Source organism: Astatotilapia calliptera, chromosome 13 (genome assembly GCF_900246225.1).
Source record: "Astatotilapia calliptera chromosome 13, fAstCal1.2, whole genome shotgun sequence".
NCBI lineage: Eukaryota > Metazoa > Chordata > Actinopteri > Cichliformes > Cichlidae > Astatotilapia > Astatotilapia calliptera.
The window spans coordinates 6,986,797-7,009,821 of record NC_039314.1 but is presented as its reverse complement, the minus strand read 5'-3'; the positions used below and the strand labels follow the sequence as shown (position 1 = coordinate 7,009,821).

The 23,025-nt window shown below is 43.1% G+C and overlaps 1 protein-coding gene across 3 annotated transcripts; it reads left to right on the top strand.

Annotated features, from left to right (window-relative positions):
* Nucleotides 1-923: 923 nt before the first annotated feature.
* Nucleotides 924-22,623, top strand: smoc2 (SPARC related modular calcium binding 2). 3 transcript variants are annotated; one of them, XM_026190562.1, is made up of 13 exons: nt 926-1,547; nt 7,081-7,243; nt 9,143-9,249; nt 9,453-9,552; nt 10,875-10,919; nt 13,087-13,167; nt 13,908-13,982; nt 15,520-15,706; nt 16,734-16,816; nt 20,606-20,705; nt 20,946-21,193; nt 21,893-21,927; nt 22,074-22,623. In XM_026190562.1, exons 1-13 carry the CDS (start codon nt 1,473-1,475, stop codon nt 22,095-22,097), a joined length of 1,323 nt encoding a protein of 440 aa, XP_026046347.1. In that variant the 5' UTR covers nt 926-1,472; the 3' UTR covers nt 22,098-22,623. The 3 variants fall into 3 exon arrangements, with proteins under 3 accessions (XP_026046345.1, XP_026046347.1, XP_026046344.1); XM_026190559.1 differs by having other exon boundaries at nt 927-1,547; nt 13,120-13,167; XM_026190560.1 differs by lacking the exons at nt 21,893-21,927; nt 22,074-22,623 and having other exon boundaries at nt 924-1,547; nt 13,120-13,167; nt 20,946-21,198.
* The last annotated feature ends 402 nt before the right edge of the window (nt 22,624-23,025 follow it).

The following is a 23,025-nucleotide window of genomic DNA, read 5'->3' as shown; positions in this document are numbered from 1 at the left end:
CCAAAAAATATGTAGAGGGTGGTGAATTTAAAAACGAATAACCATTTCTTTCCGCGTTTTTTTCTTCTTAAGTTTCTCTTAGGGAATGAAACCTGTGTAACTGAGAACAAGAGCAAGCTAGGGCTCTGATTAGGGTTTCATAAATGTATTTTATGAACCTCATTGTTTTGCTAGTGTCTGTTCGTGAGACGGCATCTGTCCATTTGTTTACAGCTGTGCTTTTTACTCACCATAATGTATTGTAAAGATGACTAATGATACTAATTCGGCTACACCAGTTTTGACCAAACATATATTCGGGAAACAAACGGACTCTTGGCGAGACATGCCTTCCTACTGAAGGGCTTCTTGTGCAGGTACTGAAAAACAAACCACCAAGAGGAACAGATATAATTTGAGGCTTTATGTTCTTATTTGTCACGTTTCTTTGATTCTTGCACAAAAAAAATGTATGTTGAAAACTCAGCCTAATTTTTCTAGTGGAGAATAAAATAAACTTGTGGAAAACACAGTACGCGGAGTTCTGACAAACGCAAAAGTCAGAACTGACTGTGTAGAATTTCGAAATCCCCGACAGCTATTTGACCATATGAAGTGTATCGAGCAGGCTGTGAAGACTATCATCTACCGTTAGGTGGCGTTATAGTCGTAATGGGACGCTCTGAAACGTTGCACTAGTGGCCGTGGACTCGGCGAATGGAGAGTTATTGGGAAGAAACTGCAAACTGATTCGTGCTCATACAGCATATAGTTACAAAGCTGAGAATGGTTTAATGGTTTGCCTAAATATCTGTTATTCTAGGCGCCCCTTGTTTTTTTAATCTGTATTGTGTGAAACTCAGGGGCTTGTCTAACTTTGTTTTGAGAATTGTATATAGCCGTATAATCAAAAAATTGAATGTGATTGCGTATGCGTCCACCAGAACGAAAATGTATTTGCTGATCCACCTAGCAGACACTTTCTGACCCCTTCCTGTGTTTTCTCTTCACTGGGGTTGAGCATCCTCACACCACTTTCTTGCGTGAAAGAAAAGAATACCTGACGTGTTTGACTACCAGCAGCTGACGGCGTAAGCTTACGCCTACCTGACTGACTAGGGGACCCGCCTGCATCCGATAAGGGATCTAGTCCACAGAATCAAGTGTAGCAGAAAAGGGGGTGTGGAGAAACGAAGTTGAGTTAAAGAGAGGGAGAAAGAGACACCGTGGGAGGGGAAAAGGTCAGGGACACGGGGGGGTTTATCGGACTGCCAGAAATAAGGAGCGTGTCTACACAAACGGGCTGGCAGACGAAACCAAGGAAACGACGTGAAATACACCACCGACCCCCAGTGACTTCTTCGAAAGGACTGGTGCGGATTTTAAACAATTTTTGACTTCTCCCATAGACAGTTTTGCGCCTAGGTGAACTCCTGCCAACACGATTTTGGACCGTGCGTAATTTGGAGAGTATATTACCACGCTGCGTCAGGATGCGCATCTGTCCACTGCTGGTCTTCCTCTGTCTACAGTGCGCTGGAGGCGTTCAGAAGTTCTCCGCTCTCAAGGTATGAGGAGGCACTTAACTCCCGGAATGAATGTCATTCAATTTCATGAGTAAAAGTTGTTTTAAAGGGAAAGGATGTGCTTGTGCTTTCTATGAATAAAATTCCAAAATTCACAATCTGGAAAGTATTTTTTAATATAAAAGAAATAGTTCCTACGCACCCTTTTCTTAAAAGTCAAGCTTCTTGTGATCTATTTAGTCTAAGAATCTGAAATAATAAAATAGTCAATACCTATAATGACGCATTTGAAGTCAATTACTACTACACTGTGCCACATTCTTACACCGAAGTCTGAGTCTGAGGTTATCTTGCTCTAAAAGAAGTGGGCTGTATTAGTCGGATGTTTTATATGAGGCAGAAATCCATTTTAGAGCTCAAGAGAGCATCAACTAGAGCTGTGCACTGAGAAAATGGCTCTGTGTTTTTTGTCAGTCATGTAAACTGAGCGCCACAGCTTACAGAGTGTTGGCACAGCAAAGGCTACAGGTTTGTAAGCAGTTGGTGGGTGTGCAGCAGATCCTTTGCAGGTTTGGTTTTGCTGCTGTAACCTGCCTGCCAGCTTCTCGGCTCTGCTGCCTTTCTGTCTGGTTTGCTCCTGTTGTTCTAGTTGCTCTTCAGAGGCTGAGCTGCCGGGATCTTCTGCATTAAAGCACATGGCATTGTTTACAGCAGCATCCTCTCCATCTTACATTAAACTCTGACAGAAAGTGCATCTTCTGGGGAATTTCATGGCCATGATCAAGTGCAGGTACAGTGCTAAAGGACACTTAATAGAGAGTGGAATGTGCATTGTCAGAGGCTCCCCCTTTTGATTTAGAGGCTGATGTGACAGCCACCTCTCCCAGCACCAGTATTTATGGTTCTGGAGAAGATGCCTCGGTATCCAATTGGAAACAAATGGCCATGAGTTGTTAACCTTCAGGTGAAGGGTCGGAGATCCTTTCTGCCTGACGGCACTACAGAGTTGTGGAATGTGGGAGGAAGTGTTGTACTGAGCAGATGCTTCACTGAGTTGATACACACAAACACACACACAGACCAAGGCTACAGATAATTAGTGTGAGGAGCGTTTCTCTATTTGTGCCATGGTTGATACCATTTACTGTCATTTAATAGAAAGGTTACACAGGTGTAGCTGTGTTTGTGGTTGTTTGGATATGACACATTATCTGCTGTGCTCTGGAGACGAGTGTAAGAACGAGAAACTTCTCTACTTTGTTGCGTGCCTCAGTTTAATTTTGTTTCATATTGTGTGCCGTACCTCCCAACACGGGCTAATCAGACTGTCTTTAGTGGAATAACACATGAAACTTTCTTATACAAAGAAGGTTGCAAGTGATTAATGGCTTATTGTCTAACATATACAGGAGAGACCATTACTAGTTAAAAGAAAATGTCTTCATGTTATATTTTGTCCATATTTGAGGTCAGACAGGCAGTTAAATATATGAGATATTTGCCCAGGGTTATTCATGAGACCAATTTTTTCCATTGTTTATGGAAATATGAAATAGTGTGTGAGAAGATGAGGGCACACAGAATAGTGGCTGCCTCATTTTCAAATCTTTATGTAGAAATCTTGATCTAACATGGGCCCTGTTGCCCCCCAAGTGCTTTCCTAAAATTTTCCACCTGCTCAAAGAGGCGGGTTTCTTTATCACATGACTATCACTGGCCTTTTGCGACACCTCCTTTTCTTTTTAACATCTTTCAAAGCAATTAAATGCCTTTTTCCTTTGATTGAGTTAGTAGGCTGGTTAAAGGCTGACACTTTCTTCCCTTTCCACCATGCTGGAAACTAATGATTCCCTTTGCATCCTAGCATCCACACAGGAAACTCCCGGCAAGGGCATTTAACACGTTTGCCACAGCTCTCAGCTGGGGCCCCCATTGACCCTGTGAGGCTGTGGTGTGAGGGGCCTCTCAAGGCGCTGGAAGCAGGGGCCTCCCAGCCCAGAAGGCTCTTATCAGCCTACAATGCGCTCTCTGCTGGAGGTTCGCCTCCTCCATACCCCATTCAATCCCACAATGCCGTCGAGCCAGGGGGAGGTAATAGGATTTGATTTGTATGCTGGTTGATCTTAGAAAAAAAAAATTTCCCTTACACTCCACCCGCCTCGCCCTCTCTTGCCTGTCTCTTGTTCTTTTGCCAACCTCCTGTATTATTAGAGCAGATGCAAAAAGCATCTTCCAAGAGAGATCCCACAAAGAACAAAAGGAAAAAATCATGAGAGAGGCCAAATAAAGAGAAAGGCAAACAGAGAAAGTGAGCGCCAGATGTCTGCAAGTAGACGGGAGTGGGATTTGAGCAATAAATTGATTTGAGTCAAAATGCGTGTTCAGACTTGCACGAGTCTCCTTTTATGATAATTCAGGGTGGAAGTCTGTGCCGCATGTAGCTGAAGCAGAGGCCATCCATCACTCTCCACCATGTTCCTGTGCAGGATGATGGTGTCGACTCAGAGAGGCTGGAATGAGACATCAGGGGAGTGTCGGGGCTCTGCCTCAGCCTCACCCATCCATCACCACAGGCAAAAAACACACAGAGATCTGTAGCAGAGAGCTAACTACAATTAGGTGGACACAGGAGGAAGAAGCCCTCAAAGCACCATTAGTCTCCAAAGTTTCTTCCTCTCCCTCACTTTCACATCTTATTTTTTTGTACTTCCTTCAGTGTGGCCAACTTTGAAACGACTTAGAAATAAATACTCGGATGTCTGAAACTGAGTCTGGGTGGTTGATTTCATGGGTGGCTGATTTCATGATTTCAACTGTGTTTTTCCATGCTGCGTTCTTGGAGCTTCACTGTAAACTTGCTGGAGCTTGGCACTATGCTGTGTGTGCTGGAGAGCAGACTTCTAGCAGGATGCTGAGCCGCTGAATGACTCTGTTTGCGATGTCAGTCTGCTGGCTGGCAGGGGCTAATGCTGGTGTAGTGGCAGTACATTGGCTGTGGCAAGTGCTGGACAGTCACCACCAAGTGGGGTTGGATGCTCTAAGACACCATCAGTGTAGTAATTGGCTTCAGAACTGTCTGAATGTGAAGGGGGAGCTATGAGAGACTTTCTGTGTTGAATACGTATGCCCTCCTTACCTGTGTGTGAAGCTAGTAGCACTGGAGAGAAGAGGAACAGAAGGAAGGGAGGATTGTACTAATGGGACTCTGTCAGTTAAATGCAATGATGCAAATAATTCAAACAGCTGAGAGATGCAATGAGGGAGTGGGGGCAGGACATGTAAGATCTTGTGTTTATCAAGAGCGAGCCAAATACATAAGCAACCAAAAATAGAACATCTTAAGTGTTTAGTTGAAGACAAAAAGTGCAGATGTTTGTTTCAAATTCAATCTTGATTTCACTAATATTTTATGAACAGGAATCTTCTGCACAGATCAATTAAATTCAGTTTCATTCATATAGCACCAAATTATAACAACCATCACCTCATGGTGGAGAGAAAACTCCAACAATCACACCAACTCTCCATTAGCAAGCACTTGGCAACATTGGGAAGGAAAAAGTCCTTTTCAGCAAGAAGAAATCTGCGGCAGAACCAGGCAGCCATCTGCCACAACTGGTTGGGGATAAGGGGAGGAAGACAAGACAAAAGACACGCTGTGGAAGAGTGCCAGAGATTGAGAATAACTGATGATTAAATGCAAAGTGGTGTATAAACAGAGTTAGAAGATGTGAGAGAGGAGGAAATGTTCAATGCATCATTGGAAGCCCCCAGGAGTCTAGCCCTAGAGCAGCATAACTAAGAAAGGGTTCAGGGTCACCAGATCCAGCCGTAACTATAGGATTTATCAAAAAGAAAAGTTTTAAGCTTGATCTTAAAAGTAGAAAGGGATCCAAAGTGGGAGCTTATTTGACAGAAGAGGGGCCTGAACGCTGAAGGTTCTGCCTCCCATTCTACTTTTAAATATCTTAAGAACATCAGAGCTTGGAGTCACAGCAAAGTGTTCTATATTGATCAGGTATCAATTAGAGAGAGCAAACATATAATGGATAATTTCCCCAGTTCTGCCTTAAAAGGATAACTGTTTGATGATTTGTGACATGTTATTACAGACAGTAAGAGTAAGACCTCTTGTTTATTTCAGAACAACAGACTATAAATGAATGTAGCCCCAGAAATCATCTCCATCTACATTGTGACACTGTATAAAGCTTCTTGTCTTCCTCGTGACAGTTTTATACTTACCCTTCGAAAATCTTTGATTCATTCCAACACATTCATCTTCCCCCTCACAGCTCCTTCTTCTAGTGTGTTTGAACGGGCCTACCATCTCTGATCTACCCATTGGGAGATTTATGAGCATGGTTGACAGAGTGTATCTGTGTTACCTCCCCCCCCACCCCTCCCTCCCACTGGCCCAGGGCAACTTTACCTTACCTGTTAACCCTCTTCCAGGTGCATGCAGCCCTGCAGCTCTGCCTGTCAGAATGCGGGGGGTGGGGAGGGGGAGTTGCCCCTCCTCCTCCTCAGTATATTTGTAAGATGTCAGACACAACAAATTTTGTCTTTGGCATTACCACAGCCTTTTTAGCAAACGGTTTTTGCCACAGATTGATAAGTGGGAGTGGATGAAAGTTCCCACTTGTCTGTCTATCTGTCTGCCGTATAATAGATGACATGCAGAGATTTTTGGGGTGTTTGTGAATCTAGGAAAATTAGAACAAAACAACAGTGTCTCATATGTGCAATTATTTCTATTAAAAGAGGAGACAAAAGTTCACCGAGGTATTTCTCTGTGGATAAGACTGACTGAAAGTGCACCTGCATCTGCATGAGTATCAAGTTTGTTTGTTTTTTGGGTTTTTTTCAGTCTGCCCAAAGTGAATGAATCATGCAAACTTTATGAAGCCGCTCACACTGTAGCAGCACAAACCCCGCTGACATCTAGTTTATTCAGGTACCCATTCGCTGTCTTTTAATTCATTGTAGCCGTCACAGCTTGTTGCCACCCCCCACCTTTTCCACCACCACGGCCCCATTGTGTGGCCTGGCGAGGGAGTTTCATACCGTGGTGGCAGATACAATGGTGGCATTGACACAGGTGATCCGATGCGTTGAGCCTGGATTCTCCTGTCCTTGTTCCTCTTTTCATGGCTGAGTAAAACATCCTTAGCAGTGATTCCAGGTGAATACCTGTGCAGGTGTTGGCACAGACAAAGAAAAGAGGAAGTGTTAGTCAAGTCCTCTTTAGCCCTTTAGACAAAGACAAAGCACAGCTGCACCTTTGCAGATTTGCAGCAACACTGCCCCATCTTTGTGTCTGTCTTGTACAGATTATCAGTGTCTTCTTGCACTTGATTTTTAATAATAGGCTTTTTTTTTTCTGTTGTAGCTTGTTTTCACAAAAATACATTTTGCTCCACCAGCACCAGCTCCCAGCCTTCCTAAATTCCTCAAAACTCCTACCTGTTGGTGTGCAGATTAAAATGTTTTGGTGCAGAGTACACTTATTCCCAGAAATGGCTCATTTAGCAACTGATTTCTCTGCTTATCTCCTCCCTTCTCACTTGTGCAGTTCCTGCGGGTGGATCAGGATAAGGATTGCAACATGGAATGCAGCGGAGCTCCTCGCAAGCCCCTGTGCGCCTCCGATGGCAGGACCTTCACATCGCGCTGCGAGTACCTCCGAGCCAAGTGCCGCGACTCCCAGCTGGAGGTCAGCCGAGGGCCATGCAAAGGTCAGGTCATGAGTCACGCTTCATCGCCGCCTGATGCTCTCAAATGCACAGAGGGGGGTCACAGTAGAAACTTGTGGGTTAAATTCATTTCAGCATAATTGATTCTTTGAGTGGTGGGAGGACAAGTGGGTTTGACACTGTAGAAGTGGGGGCTTACTGCTGCCTGCGTGGTTTTATAATTTCACACCATTTGTGTGATGAGAGACGCATCATTAATTTGACAAATCATGAATTATTTTGATTACATGAGTGATTTCCTCATTTATGGAAATTGCAGAAATATCTTGACAAATCGTGACAAAGATTTCATCATCCTGGATGTAAAGCTTTATATATATGATAAGTTGAAGAGAGGGAAAGGGAAGGAGAGCCTGTGAGGTCAGGAAGCTCACACACTCTCTCATTGTTAGTCGTTGAAGGAAGGAAGAAGAACCCATACACCCCAGTTCTTCAGCCCCGAACCCTTTCACCCCTGCCCCACAGGCTCACTCTATACTGCTAGTTCATCGCTCTGTAGACTGGGGACAATGACCCATTCTTACCGCATTACATTAGACCTCTAATACAGGGAATGTGAGCAAAAAAGTTTGCTTAAAAAGAGGTGTCATATGATGGAAAAGCATTCCACAATTTTATGCCCGTGCTGGGTTTCCATGGCAACGTCTCTAAGCGGACATCTGGATGTGGCGGACAGTGCCGGGACGCAGAATAGAGGATTCCAGCCAGGAAGCTGAAAGGCACGAGGGTCCATGAAAGTCGTATTGTATGCGTCAATAACATCGGGTCTATAAGAGTTTGGACCCCCCTACTGCTTCTGGATAGGGGGGGCGGGGGGCGGAGTATAGACACAGCAACAGCACCCGAAATAAACCGGAGGTCTCGCCTTGCCTAAAAGCACAGAGATGGGATTGTGCAGATGGTGAGAGTGGCACCACATTTGTTTTCTATCACTGTGCTAGGATGATTCAAGTGTCCTGTCATTTTTTCCAGTCAGCTTTTTGGTCAGAGCCCCCTGGAGAAGGATGATGGTTTTGGGGTTTTCCACTGCAGCTAACTTTAGAGCTCCTCAATTCACTATTTTCCTCCCTCCAGAGCATCCAGCATCTTGCCTGCTCTCCTCACCAGTCAGCAAAACGCACACACACAAAGGGTGCACACTAGAGTAAGAGAAAGCAGTGCACATCCCACCTCACATGGCTAATCTACCTAGAAGCCATGCTGGCAACAAGACTGCCATCAAACTGGTGAATGTTTTTAAACTTGGCATTAATTATTGTTTCAGTGCGATTTGAAGCCCATCCAGCACTTTGCAGTAGCTACTGCATTACACTGAGTTACCATCATACTCATTTGTACAGCTGCTGCTGCTGGCCAGGTGAGATAAAGCAGCTTTGGAAGACTGGTTTGAGGGATGTGCAAAAACTGGAGGCACACTTGGATGAAAAGTTGCTGAGTTTGAGAGGACAACCTTGGCTGAACCTCTCAGACGGTCGAGGTTTTTAGAGGAGAGTGAGGCAGACTCAGACATTAAGGAAGGGTCAGGTTTTCCCCGTGCATCAGCCCTTTTCTTGGGTGACTGGAATGTTCTTACAAGAGCAGCATGAGCTGTCTCGCTCAGTAATGGCTTTACCACCAGGCGGTGTGCAGGCTTGCCTGACTTGTCCTAATAAGAGTGGGGGTGTTGGTTCTATTCCCAGCCACACAAGTATCTGCTGCTTCCGAAATGTCTTGAATTGTTTCCCCCTCCGTCGCTGCTCTCTCCCTGCATGTTTCTTCTATTCTTCATCGTCTGTAAAATTCGACATCTTCTTCTGACTTTTTAAGTATGTTGCTTACATAGTTGTGGACCATAAGAAAATAGCGTGTCTAGTGATTTTGCTGATTTGTGATGCTCCTCAGATACATCCAGATGTGTAGCAGAGAAGAAGTACACAGAGCAGCAGGCCAAGAAGCTCTTCCCACAGGTCTTTGTGCCTGTTTGCAACCCTGATGGCACGTACAGCGAGGTAACGAACAACATTCTATGAATTATATTAACTTTACTGCACAAGCCAAAGCTAACAACCATACCAACAGTCAACATTTTTCTAAAAATTCTCATTTGTTCCGCACAAATAAAACTCTTCTTTCATTTCATTTGATTCTAACATGATGGGTTTCCAAATGCAGCTTGTACTGACTCTGTGTGTGTATGCTGTTTTGATTGCAGGTTCAGTGCCATAGCTACACTGGATACTGCTGGTGTGTTACCCCCAATGGCCGGCCAATCAGTGGCTCAGCAGTGGCCAATAAGAAACCTCGATGCCAAGGTCAGTAAAACCCAAGTCTTTTCAGATTTGCAGTTCTCAGCTCTTGGCATCTAATTTTGTAATATGCTTGACGTATGACACTTGGTTTCAGTAATTCAGTGTAGCAATGATGATAAATCAAAGTCAGCACAGCATAAAATGGCATTTTATGTTTGTGTGGGGGTGTAGCATTCAGTCCTGTGGGAAAGCGGTCAGCGAGTGGACTGACGGCCAGAGGGTTCGAGGGCCATACGAGGACTGAGTGTTGCTCAAGGCATGGGGCGTTAGTAAAAATAAGCCTGGCAGAAAATCTGTGCTGCAGAATTGAGAAACGAAGTTCAGCTGCGAGGAATGTAAATGTCACTGGAGGGTAGCATCTGCCAAACACTATGAACACTGCTGTTAGCTCTTTACAGATGTTGGATGTGGTTTATCCTCTTGAGATTCATCACAGGATGTAAAACTTGTACCCACCATTGTACTCTATACTCTTTGGTTAACTTACCTTCACTGTCTACACACAGACTATACATTGGTCTATTTTCATTTATAAATCAATAACTGAATTGCCACCATTGTATCTAACTTCCTGTATGTCACCTAAACAGAGTAATTACAGCCTCCGCTCACAAGCCTTTATTACATTCACTGTTCCCTCACCACATACAGAACTTGGGGAAAAAGCATTTTCTTACAATGCTCCTTATACTTGGAGCAAATTGCAACAGGATTTGAAGCTGTGCAGTTTAACTGAACTCAAGGAATTTAAACAAATTCTAAGGACAAAGGAGAAAAGATTACTGGATGGCCGTTCCTGTTCATGATGTGTTATTGTTACTGTCTTTTTAGTTTTAGTTGTATTTTTCCAGTTAGCTGATTATATGACGTGTATGTTTTAACATATTTAAAACAGGTCAGTCTTGAAGATGACGCACTGTCTCTCCCATTGTATAAGTAAAGGTGAAATTTAAAAATATCAAATCCCTTTGCATCTAAGGGGCTGCCTTGTAGTTTGTTGCTGTCTCAATAGTAAGAAGCCTGCAGAAGTAATATTTGCTGCAGCAGTGTTTCTGCTGCATTTGGCAGGGTTAGGGTTAGGGTATGGGGGTAAGCTGATATGAAGCCTAAATATTTCATAAAACACATTCCAGCTGACTTGCAGCGTGTTACTTTTAAATTAGGTGGCTTTAATAAAAGTGGGTAGGGGGTTAAGAGTTACCGTGTGTCAGCCTATTTTATTCTTAAAGCGTGCCAAAGATTTCCAATCTGTTGTCTCTGTCAAAAAGGAAAAATCAGCAGCACGGTTGTGAATGTTTAGTTAATTTGAGCCTTTTGCTTTTCAGGATCAAAGCAGGAGAAAACAACCACAAGAGAGCCTGGTAAATCAGGTGAGAATTCAAGAAAAGTTCCCCCTCATAGGCACGCTGGCTCCTTGGCGATGCATGTTTGCTTTTGTGTTTGTTCGTGTGCATGTATGTACCTATCAACGCTGGCACTGAGAATGTGTGTGTGTGTTCCTTTGTCTATTTGTCTTCATCTTTGTCAGAGATGTTCAAGACAGGTCGCCTGTTTAGGCTTGCCTCACTAATATTTTGTCAATTCATGAACGTTCGAGCTGCCTGAAGGCTGATATAAAAGCAGTCTTGAGTTAAGAGTGTGTGATAAACTTTGCACACCACTGGCAGCTTTGGTGCCTATAACTTGCTTGTTGTCTTTACCAGGCAAGCAGCAGGAGCAAGACCGGAGGACCGCTGACTTATCTTAAGTTCTCCTTCACTAACCTCTCTCCATTTTGGTTCCTTTTTCAGCCACAGTGTCATAAGATACAGCGAAATGTTCACACTCAAGTCTACTTTTTCTGTGTCTCTCATCAAGCATCTTCCCTCTTCCAGATATACAACCACTAAGCTTCCCTGTGACTGCGCTCCAAAATTTGTATAGCTTTCTCATCTCTTAAGAGACAATTTGTTTAACTGCTGTGATTTGACTCACAAAGAGTCCAATTTGGGTTCATTCAGATTGACTCATTATGTGATTGTATGTGACAGTGCATGGTTGCATGAGAGAGAGAGAGAAAGTGTGTGCACATCCACTTGTGTTTGTCAGATGGGTTATTCCTGTCAGTGTGACATTCATGTCTGTGCCTCTCTCTCGCTCTGTCTCTCTCTTTCTCTCTGTGTAAACAGTCTTGGGTATAGCGTCTGTCTGAACCCAGCCAAGTCATTACGCATAGATCAAGTGGGAATGCAAAATTTGAGAGAGGAGGTGGGATTGTGGGAGAAGGAAAGAGGGAGGAAAAGAGGTGGAGGGGTTGGTTGTGGTTCAATCTGAACTGGTTGGATAAACAGGGTGGTGAAAAGCAGAATAAACTGTAGGTTTGTGGTGTGCCAGCGCTCAAAATAGCAGTGATTGCATCAATATTTTGATTCAGCAAAAGCCCATCAGTAAAAAAAAATAAAGAAAAAAGAAGCCATTTCACAGCTGCCTTTGCAGCATTTCTTAAAGTAGGAAGAGATGTGCACTTAGCATTTTGCAATAAAGCCATTTCTGTTACTTGACTTAACAAATTCACATGCTGGAATCATATGCAGCTGACGACTGACAAACAGCAGTAAAACTAATGCCATATGACCACAAATAGCACGGGGGTTTCCTGGCACATGCTTAAAGAGGTGTTACAGTCATGTAAAAGGCCACAAAGTAAAGATAGGCCATTAGTGGTTTATCATAAATCCAAATCATAAATGCACTTTTTGAAATGGCATTTCCATCCTTGAAGTGAGCAGAGTAATAACACGTCTGCCTCAGTTATTTACACTGCACACAGACTCTACGTATTTTTATCCACCTTACGTGTTTGAGGAGATGAATGGCTGCCATAACTGTATTTGACTTTGCCATGGAAAGTCATTGTTAAAGAAAATGTATTTGAGCCTAATCCCTGTTTGTGGAGCCAACCATTAGAGATTCTCTGACTCATACATTAATGGGGCTTTACTTCAAGCAGGAGGAGTGACCAGTTCTGAGGTTAACCACACCTACAGCCATGGTTTCACCCGAAGCGCTCCAAAACCTCCATCGCTGTCTCTCACCACAAATCAAACAAACGGAGACCAAACAAACATACTCAGTTCTCCCGCTGTTAATTGGTTCATCTGAAACTTGGCTACTGCATTTTAACCCTCTTCTGCGCCGCCGCCACCTCCGCACAGCTTTCCTAATCCAAGTGCAGGAAATGAAAGATTGAAGAAGAACATCAGGGACAATCAGTCCTAATTCTCTCTTAATTTACTATAATTGATCAAAATCTGTCCTCTGTAGCACTGTGATCTCCCTCCGTTGCATGACGTGATACCATTGGAATATGTGACCACTACATTCCTAGCTTTCCTTTTCTCATATTGCAAGTCACATCTTTCAGTTTTCAGCACACGTGCAGCCTCTCTTGGTCATTTTTCATCCCTCTAACTCTGCTTCCATCCTTCTTGACCGGGCAATGTGCAAATCTCACATAGTTCAAGTGTTCTCTAATCTAGCGTACTCTCGTAATTGTAGTCTCCTTGCAAATATTCTCCATTCTAAATGCAGATGACACCGACCTAGTGATCGATCCTCAGCCTCCCGAACACGAAGAAGGTGAGCTGTTATTCATCAGACTGTGAGTAAAAAATGTTTGGTCCTGTGCCTGTGTTTACTGACATACCGCTGACTGACTCAAAAGAAAAAAACCCTTAAATGGGCAGAAGAGCCTGCCCGAGTCAGTTACAGCACCATGCTCCAAAAAGGTCACTGTGGAAAACGTTATAGTAAAACACTGTTTTGTAATGATGAGATATGATGAAAATTTTTTTCTTGTGTATTGTATACAGCAAGTGAAGCATATTTCATTCTAAAGCATAGTCCAACAGTAGCATAAGAAAATGAGTCATTAAATTAGTATTATCGAAATCTGCCAGAAATATTGAACTTGTCAGTTAAATAACCAGCAGCTATGCAGTAGCAGGAGGATGTGGTACTTATATATGTAGAAAAGTTGCTTCCCACGTTTTACTTCAAAGATAAAGAATGGAAAGCTGCTGCATTTGAGCACTTTTATAACTAGTTTATATATTTTTTGAGCAAAGTAGCGTTTTACGGCGTCACGCTAATGCGATCATTTGATAAATAATAGATTCTAGCCTACCCACCCATCTTTTGATGCTATAACTCTGGTCACAGCTTTCATATGCAATTTATTATCCGCATCCACTGCAGCAGTTTGAGATATGATAACCTTCATGTGCATTTTACAGGCTGTGAGTTTTGGTTTGCTTCAGATGATTTACGAGCATGTGTTTGACTGAAGCTAATGAAGCTGCCTTGGTGATTTCTTTCAGATAGCAATTCCCAGTACCCCACTCTGTGGACGGAGCAGGTTCGCAGCCGACAGAACAATAGAACCAGAGCACCATGTGAGTTTTCAAAGGCCGCTTTTTACTTAATGATGGCGAGCGGGTGTTTGCAAACCTCAACTGAAAGCCCGCTGTGTTTTTCCAGCTTGTGTGAGCAATCGTGGTTTGAGGCTGTTCCTGTCTTTTAAGGACAGATGGCGGGTTGTGAAACCAATACATCTTGGTGTTGGAGTGCGTCAGGCTTTGAGGATCTGCTTCTCTGTGGTTCTTCTCATTGCAGCGTTCCTGTAAATATCCTCACATGGCACGGGCAGATGATTTTCTGTCAGTCGGCTTGGTCAATCCTGCTCTCTTTTTACAAACACGCGCGTTAAGCTCAGTTGTCTCGGAAATGTGCAGCTTTTCGTAACAAACAATAGTATTTTAGGCTGGCCTAGAGACGAGAAACTTCTGTGCATGTGTGCATTTCTGTGTGAATCCCATTATCATAATTTACAACCAATAAAAAGCTTGAGAAATGCAGCATTGATGGTTTTGATTACCACATGCTCTTTGGGGTATTGGGGTGAAAAAAAACCCCACCCGCTCCAACAAAGAGAGCCCATACGGAACAACTGGAGCGAAGAAAGTTGGTTGAGAAAGTGGGGAGGCATTTCATTTGGTCTCTTTTGTGTGGGTAAAGATCTCTAATGAAAATAAACAAAGAAAAGGGATATCCATAATCCTGCAGAAGCCTGCGAGCCTTGAGGCAAGCACCGAAAAGAGGAAGAGATAAAAATCCCTCATGGCCAGAAGAGCTCTCCTTCCATTCCTCTGTTTAATGCGGCTGCTGTGCAGGAAAAAAAAGTCTGATTAGATCCTGGTGAGGCTCAGTAAAATCCCATCAAGCCACTTCATTTTCTGTATGTATGGATAAAAGACAGGAACGTGCACTTTTTCAGGGGAATTCTGAACATATAAACATATAGGTCTGTGGTACTTTACAGTATCCTGCAGCTATGTGTCGGTCTGTGTGGGTGTTTGACAGCATAGCCCCAACTGACCACTGTGCTGCCTTTGTCCTGTCTGTTTCTCTCGCTGTCACACACATCCACAAAGGGCAGTTGAGTGTCCAAATATTTACTTAACTTGGGGCACGGGGAGCCCGTGCTTAGTCATTAGCCCGTTAATGTCCGTAAACAGTGCCATGGGGGGCTGATATAGCAGTCTACACACCCTGTCTCCAAGCGCTCGTCCTCCACCCCTTTGTCTTCTTCCTCCTCCTCCTCGGGGATTTGCAGCAATGGTTAGAATGGAATGAGAGAGCAGCTGCATGCGTTTTGCTTTTATACAGAAATTAATTCAACCATAATGCACGTTGTATAATTCCAAATGTGGTTGCCAGATCTGGTTAGGACTAAGTCCAAATTTAAACTTCAAACATACCCTCTTGTTCATATCAAATGTGCCTCTCTGGAGTGAGTGTTTGCCAAGTCACACAACCCAGACCATCAAAACAAAAGCTCAGGTTATAGACCACATGCATGTGTGCTTACGTTCTTGTGACCAATACGCTAATACCTTTGCTGATTCCTATATAACCTCTGATCTTTCCCAGCCTCGTCATGTGACCAGGAGAAGCTTTCTGCCCAAGAAGAGGCAAGGCAGCACAAGAACGACGCTGTATTTGTACCAGACTGTGCCCAAGGAGGACTTTACAAGCCTGTCCAATGCCACCCCTCTACTGGCTACTGCTGGTGTGTGCTTGTGGATACTGGACGGCCCATACCTGGGACCTCTACAAGGTGGGCAAAATATCACCTACAAAAAAAACAACGTGGTATACAGATATTTGCACCTTTATGTGTGGTACTTAATTACCCTGTGCAAATATCCTTGGCATTTATTGCCTTGTTCTGTGTGGGAAACAAACTAAAAAGTTGCTACACAAAGCAGGTAAGTGATCATTAGCCAAGCTTAACAGAGCAGAGAGGTCACAAGAAAGAGAATCTGCTCAACTAGATGACCTTGCATTTTGCCCTTTGGCAAGCATCTTCTGCATTAAATGTTCTAAAACTAGATTTGGAATTATCTTACAACAGGTCTTAATATCTGCAGGCTCTCAACCCTGCAAACTTTGAAAATACTGAAAAGAAGCTCTTAGAAAAAAAATAAATTTCAGAGATTAAAAACAGGTTTTCTATCAGGGATTTGTAAAACTGCATAAATGTCAGACTTGTGAGATTGCACGTCTAAGAACACACATGGACATCTCCATTGCTGATGGCGCAGAGTGTCTCGGTGGTCTGGTGAGTGGCAGGTCATAGGTCAGTGAGCCTGGCAGACTGGAGAACTGGTACACTCTTATTGAGCAGCATGGCTGGGTATCAAATTAACAAGGCTCCAGGCAGAGTGCCAGACAGCACATTAGCACGCATATGGAAGCATGGATTTTCTTCATTGTCCCAGGCCAGCTTTTGGCCCACTTGCACAGCAGCAATCTGGGCTCTGCGACGGAGACTGTGAAAGCTTCCTTGTGTCCCACGCTCCCTGTCTCCCACACTTCTATCTCCCTTCCCATTTCTATCCTCATACCAGCTCCAAATCCTTCCCCTCTTATTAGATGTGTTTCACAGCCCCTGGATTTGCCACAAAACAGTTATTTCTATCCCTAAGATTTAACTGCAATGGGTAATTGGAAAGCATGGGAGTCCTCTCTGACTTTACAGTAAAGATAGTTTCACTGTTATTGACAGTCCCTTTCACCCATTTCCCTTGATTGAACAGATTTTGTATTTATTTATTTTTTACGTGGTGCATTTTCTGTCACAGGTATGAACAGCCAAAATGTGATGGCAATGCTAGGGCCCACCCAGCTAAACCTAAGGACCATTATAAAAGCAGACATCTCCAAGGTAAGTTTTTCAAAACTGGACTCGGTCTCTGTTTTTTCTTTGTGTCCAGACCACACGGGGATGTTCCTCTGCAGCCTTCCTCTAACTGCTGCCTCGTTTCCAAGGTTGTGATAACAGTGCAACTATGCGTGTGTGTAAAACCATCATTAGTGCTGTTGGTCAAGGAAACGCTTGTTAAAAAGTTGAGGATTGCCAGACCCTGCCCTTCGTTGGTCAATAAGCAGGGAGATAGGGACAGATTGGGGGAGAATTCATCTTCGAGTGACATGGAAGCTGGAGCATAGTGGGATGAAAGCAAAGAGGTGAAACAGCAGGGAGGTGAGTGATAATGGATAATTGGATGCCAGAGATAGGTGGTGATCATGGGATTGATAACAGTGTAGATAACTATATTGAGGGCAGAAGATCACTTTGGGGGTGGAGGTCATGTAGCGGACTTAGTTACAGGTGAAACTCTGCTGGTGCTGGGTGCATATAGTATGTGAATGTTACTTACAAACATATAGGGCTAAATATTAATTAAATTACTGCATATTTCATTATTTTTAGGCATATTTAGAAAACAAACTACTTGCCAATACATTACTGGGCCTAAGCACTGAGGGGTTTTTAAGATGTTTTTCAGAGTTAAATTAGCTAATGTGTTACATTATCCTATCATTCACTGTTTTTACACACAAGCACACACATGCGCACAAAAAAGTTGTTCATTCATGTTCCGTAGGCTAAAACATTTGGCTAATTTATTGCTATATGTAGACAAAGTTAAAACATGATTTGGTGCTGCCTCACTTTCTCTTCATGCTGGAAGTAGGACTTGAACTAACAACTTTCTGCTGGAGACGCTAAACAGAATCAGGTCTCGGTAACCTGCCAAAAGTATCTGACTTACATGTGTCACTTTGGAAGGAAAATGCAGCTGCAGGACTCTTTTCAAGGAGACTTCTGCCGTGGTTAGTAAAATTTGGAAAACTGTCTCATGTCCAGTTTTCCTAAAGCAAGGGAGATATTACATTAAAAATAAGTCAAGTTGTAGTTAAAGTTGTTGTATGCACGTGGATCTTAAAATGATCTTCTTGCCCTGTGATGAAACTCACATTCAAAACCACACTGAGATGACTAAACCATTTTTAAAGATGCGCCAGCTTTCATTCGGCTGCACTCGCTTTTTTTACTCATCACGTAACTGCACAACTTGTACCTCTCATTAAGCCAAAGATAGGTGAAGTAGAGATACAGCGTTCAACCGCTGCCTACAACCAAATCACAGTTTAAAGATGAATGGTGCTTGGCTAATTTGCAATTTTTTTTGGTGGTTTAGTAAACATGTTAATAGTCCAGCAGCATGTGAACAGAGCCACCACTGTTCCAGTCCTCTCCACAACTGTTTATGTAAGAGTGCGCCAGGCCAGAGCTGAGCTCTCTGCTCGCAGGTGCTGCGTTTAGCAGGAGAGCAGCACTCTGTCTCTGCTCAAGCATCAATGATTCTTGTACAGTTAATATAAAACAGAGGGACATAGACAGACATAAATGGTTGGTAGACCACCAAATGCTATTCATCTTTTGCTTTCCAGAAAGTATGCGGTGGCAATGGGGGTAAAAAAAGAAAAGAAGAAAAAGCAGCGACGCTATCCCGTGAGAAAGACCCTAAGACTGAAACATTATGTCTCTGCATGTGTTAAGTTGCACAGACCGAATTTTAAACCTGTCAAAAAAAATCTGCACCTGATCAGTCAGTATGCTCATGCAGTAAAAAAAAAAAGAAGAAGAAGAAGAAGAAAAAAACGTAGCATCTTGTTTTCTTTATGAGCAATTGCGTCAATGGCTGTAAACCGTGTTACTGTACGATCCAGGTATAATTATAAACGTTGCCTTCACATTGCTGCAACCCATTTGCTGTTGAAGAGCTGGTGTTGAGAGGTTTATGGGGCGAGACTTGAGAAAGGAGCAACTTGCCCAGGAAGAGCCAGGAAAGTAAAGCTGAGTATTTGGCTAACTCTATCCCCGCAGCAGGCTCATGGGACAGCACTGGGGCAGGCGCTGGGAGCTGCGGCCGCGAGTGCTGACAGGGCTCAGCCCCATGTGGCTCCGTACAAAAACACTGCTCCTTACTGACAGTAACGCACAGGCACACACATGTAAACACGCACTTACACGCCAACTTTTTACAGGCCGCAGATATATGGAGGCTTGTGAATGGTGGTGCAGCTCTTTGCGTTTCAAAAAGAAAAAACATTGAAATCATGAAGGCTTTCTCAACCTGATTCTGTCCTGCAGCTGTCAAACTTTGGTATTACATAATTATAATTATTATGGAATAAGACAGCAGCCGTGTACTGCTGCAGCCTTGAAATGGACGGAAAATGGCCAGACACAATTTCCCTCAAATGACAGCAGGCACATTCGTGTCCTTCCCTTCAGCTAAACAGTGTCCAGACATACAGAAGCCGATCTGTCCCACCCCCACAGTGAAAGCACTGCTGCTAAGAGGAAACGACTGAAACATTACATGATGGCTTCCCTCCCTGAATGAATTGCAGACGTGCTAAGATTCCTGCAGCATTACAGAGAGCGCCGGTGCTCTCCATGAAAAACACTGAGCCTCAAACAAGTCTCACTGCATCCCACGAACCTCTCTTCATTTAGAAGCCAGATAAAAAAAACACTTTGCCTTCTGAGGGTGCAATTATTTGACTGTCTAGACTAATTTACCACAAGAAGGTCCACAAGGCACCATTTTGGCTATTATCAGGTGGGTCAGATATTTTACTGGGCAAGAGCCAGGGAGGGCCTACTAAAAGTTAAGTACAAGTCTGTTTAACGTGTAAAGGAGACCGCGGAAGAGTTTGGATGTGACTTTTTAAAACCTTGGTCTCGGTACAAGCTGCTAAAGCCCTGAAAGGTGGAGCAGAGGCTGGATGTTTATGCCGATGCTGGTCGCCACCTGTTAGAGACGCAAAGCATGCTATTATCTCCAACACAGGAGAATCGGGCCCCGCAGGCCTGGGCCATAAAAAAAGCAGAAAACTATGGACAATTTCTTCTTCTCCAACGGCGCAGGGAAACAAGATTGTGAGAAAGGAGAAAAGAGCTGGAATCCCTCAGGTCTCTGTAGCCTTCAGCTCTAAAGGAATAACTTTGGTCTCCTCACCCTTAAAATGGGCTCACAGACAATTACTGTCATTAGGGTCATTCACCCAGTGTTGTTCTTCATTTTAATTTTTTCCCATCAGTCTGCATGCAATAATGCTTTACTGTTAGTTTTTACTGGGTGGATAATGACACATTTCACCCTATAGGTTCATGGTCTGATTATATTGCCATTCTCTGTCAGTCATTTATAGAGTAACCCCGCCACACGTTGAACATCGCGTTCTAAATTTTGTCTGTTGCTCTCTGCTTGGATATCTTTAAAGCAAACACCTCAGTAATTAGTAAAATCTTGTTAATAGTAACAGGTATGCCTATACCTGTGGAAAGAAAAAACACTGCACAATGATTGGCAGGTTTCCTCCACTCCTCCACAGGAGGGGAGCTCTGATTCTTTATTGGAGCAACTGCGAGTGTCCTGGGTTTCTTTTCTCTTTTTATGTGACGTCTACATTAAAACTACGCCGGCTGTTACATGACATCCCTCCCCAGACATTTATTGGGCCACCTATGATGAGAGCATTTAACATTATTGCAAAGCTTTTTTTGCAAGAGAATCTCTTTGTTTGCACACTCGCTTTCATACAAGGGCATAATTCCTGCTTTCACACATCGATGTATCTGTGGTTGATTTTCCAGGCTGTCCCGGGGCTAAGAAAACAGAGTTCCTGACAAGTGTTCTTGACGCGCTGTCGACAGACATGGTGCACGCTGTCACAGATCCAGCATCTGCGGGAAGGTATGACATTTCAAAGTGTGTATATTCATGCTATGGTTAGTTATGGATCAGTGGGTTCAATCATTCACCACAAACACATAAATGTATGCCACTCACCAATTTTGAGTGCACTGAAAAGTGGGAAAAGCTTTTTTTCCCCACTGAGAGTGAGCGACTGCATTTCACTGAGTTGTTTTTTAGTTGCTGCATAAAGAGAGATGTGATTACTTGCTGATAATCTGATTTGTACCTGACCTTTAGGGTGGCTGAGCCAGACCCCAGTCACACCCTGGAGGAGAGGGTTGTCCACTGGTATTTCAGTCAGCTGGACAAAAACTCCAGTGGGGACATTGGAAAGAAGGAGATCAAGCCTTTCAAACGCTTCCTGCGCAAGAAGTCCAAGCCAAAGAAGTGTGTTAAGAAGTTCGTGGAGTACTGCGACATCAGCAATGACAAAGCACTGTCTCTTCAGGAGCTCATGGGCTGCCTTGGGGTGACCAAGGAAGAAGGTTAGATGAATGTAAACTAATCACCCTAAATTTGTGCTACATAGTTTTTTAAACCTCTCCTCCAAACGTTATTGCCCAGTAATGGGGCAACGAGGCACCAGAAAGATTTTGGGTTCATCCATATGACAAAGTGATGCACAAAGGGCAGTTATAATCACATTTCAAAAACAAAAATCCAACAGCAACATGTGACCTACGCCAAGTGATGACATAAAGCGGGGTGGGCAACTCCAGGCCTCGAGGGCCTGCAGGTTTTAGATATGTCATTGATCCAACGCAGCTGATTCAAATGGCTAAATGACCTCTTCAACATGTCCTGAAGTTCTCCAGAGGCTTGGTAATGAACTAATCATGTGATTCAGGTGTGCTGACCCAGAGTGATATCTAAAACATGCAGGACACCGGCCCTCGAGGCCTGGAGTTGCCCACCCCTGAAAAGAGTAAGCTAAGTTGTCTAATTAGCACTTGAATGGCATAATATAATGTTTTACAGCACGCTGTACCAGAGTCAGCTGGAAAACAATAGTTTTTAACCAACTAAAAACATTTAAGTGATAATTAGCCAGCTAGCACCTAGCTACAGTACTTGCAAATAACAGAATCCACTAACAGCAGTGCTTAATTACACAGCACAATTATACTCTGCAAAAGTTTCTCCATAATACTTCAAATTCATGTCACGTTTCTTTTATCCTAAAGGGTCCATACCAGGAGAAGGCTTAACCAGTAAACTAGTAAGTACACTCTTCCTTCATTGCATATTTCCAGCCTAACTGAAATGTTATTGTCTCCGGTAGTGTTGACTGAAGCAGTCCTTAAAATGTGTATTTCTGAAAAAGGGGCACATTCAAATGAAGTAACTTCAATTTCCTCTTCCTAGAATCCCTCAAAGAAGCAAGGCTAAGCCCTACAACAGTGATTTCCCCTCTCATCTGGAGAATCCGCCCTCACCAATCGGCAAATGGAAACCATAGTATTTGCACTTTGTACTTTAAAAAAAAAAAATGTAAATTCACTTTGTAGAAATGAGGTATTTAAACAGACTGCTGAATCTGTGAATTATGTAGTTAGCTTTTTATGTCCTGACAAAACAAAAAATATTTAACACATACAATGTATGTGTCCTTTTGTGTCTAAAAAGTGTACTTTTGAAAGTTGTCTAAGTTTTCATGTTTGATGTTACATTTTTGTGCCCATTTCTCCCCAGTTTACTTTTCTTCTTGTATTAATGATATCGAGGTGTTTATACTGATCGTTTCCTACACAGCTACAATAACCTTACCATCTCTCACGTACTGACCTATTTCATCTTTTCCTGTACTTTGTAAAGCAGTTTGCAAGAATGTTTGGAAGATGCATCATAAACAACATTCTACATGTTCGCATATATTCATGATTACTAGAAATAAAGAACTCTTTTATATATTTTGCTCCTTGTGTCTGCTTAATGTGTCAAAGAGGAGGAATCAGGTCAGCGACTTTCTTTGGATCCAATTAGTCTTCTGTATTTTCCCTCGTTATATAAATCTTGTAATGTCTTTGCCATTTTGTCTTTTCTTGCTGTGTCTTTAATAAAACACCTTGTTGACACAGTGTTTAAGAGCCAAGTATTAGTCATACATAGCAGAGGTCGTGTATCATCCCATTTAAAGACAGTTTTCCAATTCCCCTAAGGCAACGTTGGAGAATTGAAAAAAATTGATGGTACTGTTTTACAGTTTTGTCATATTGACTGAAGACAGATAAATAGACTATTCTCAGCTCTGTACAGTATGAGTGCCCATTAGAAGGGCATTATATGAGCTTCTGTTTGTGTGCACGCGCATGTATGG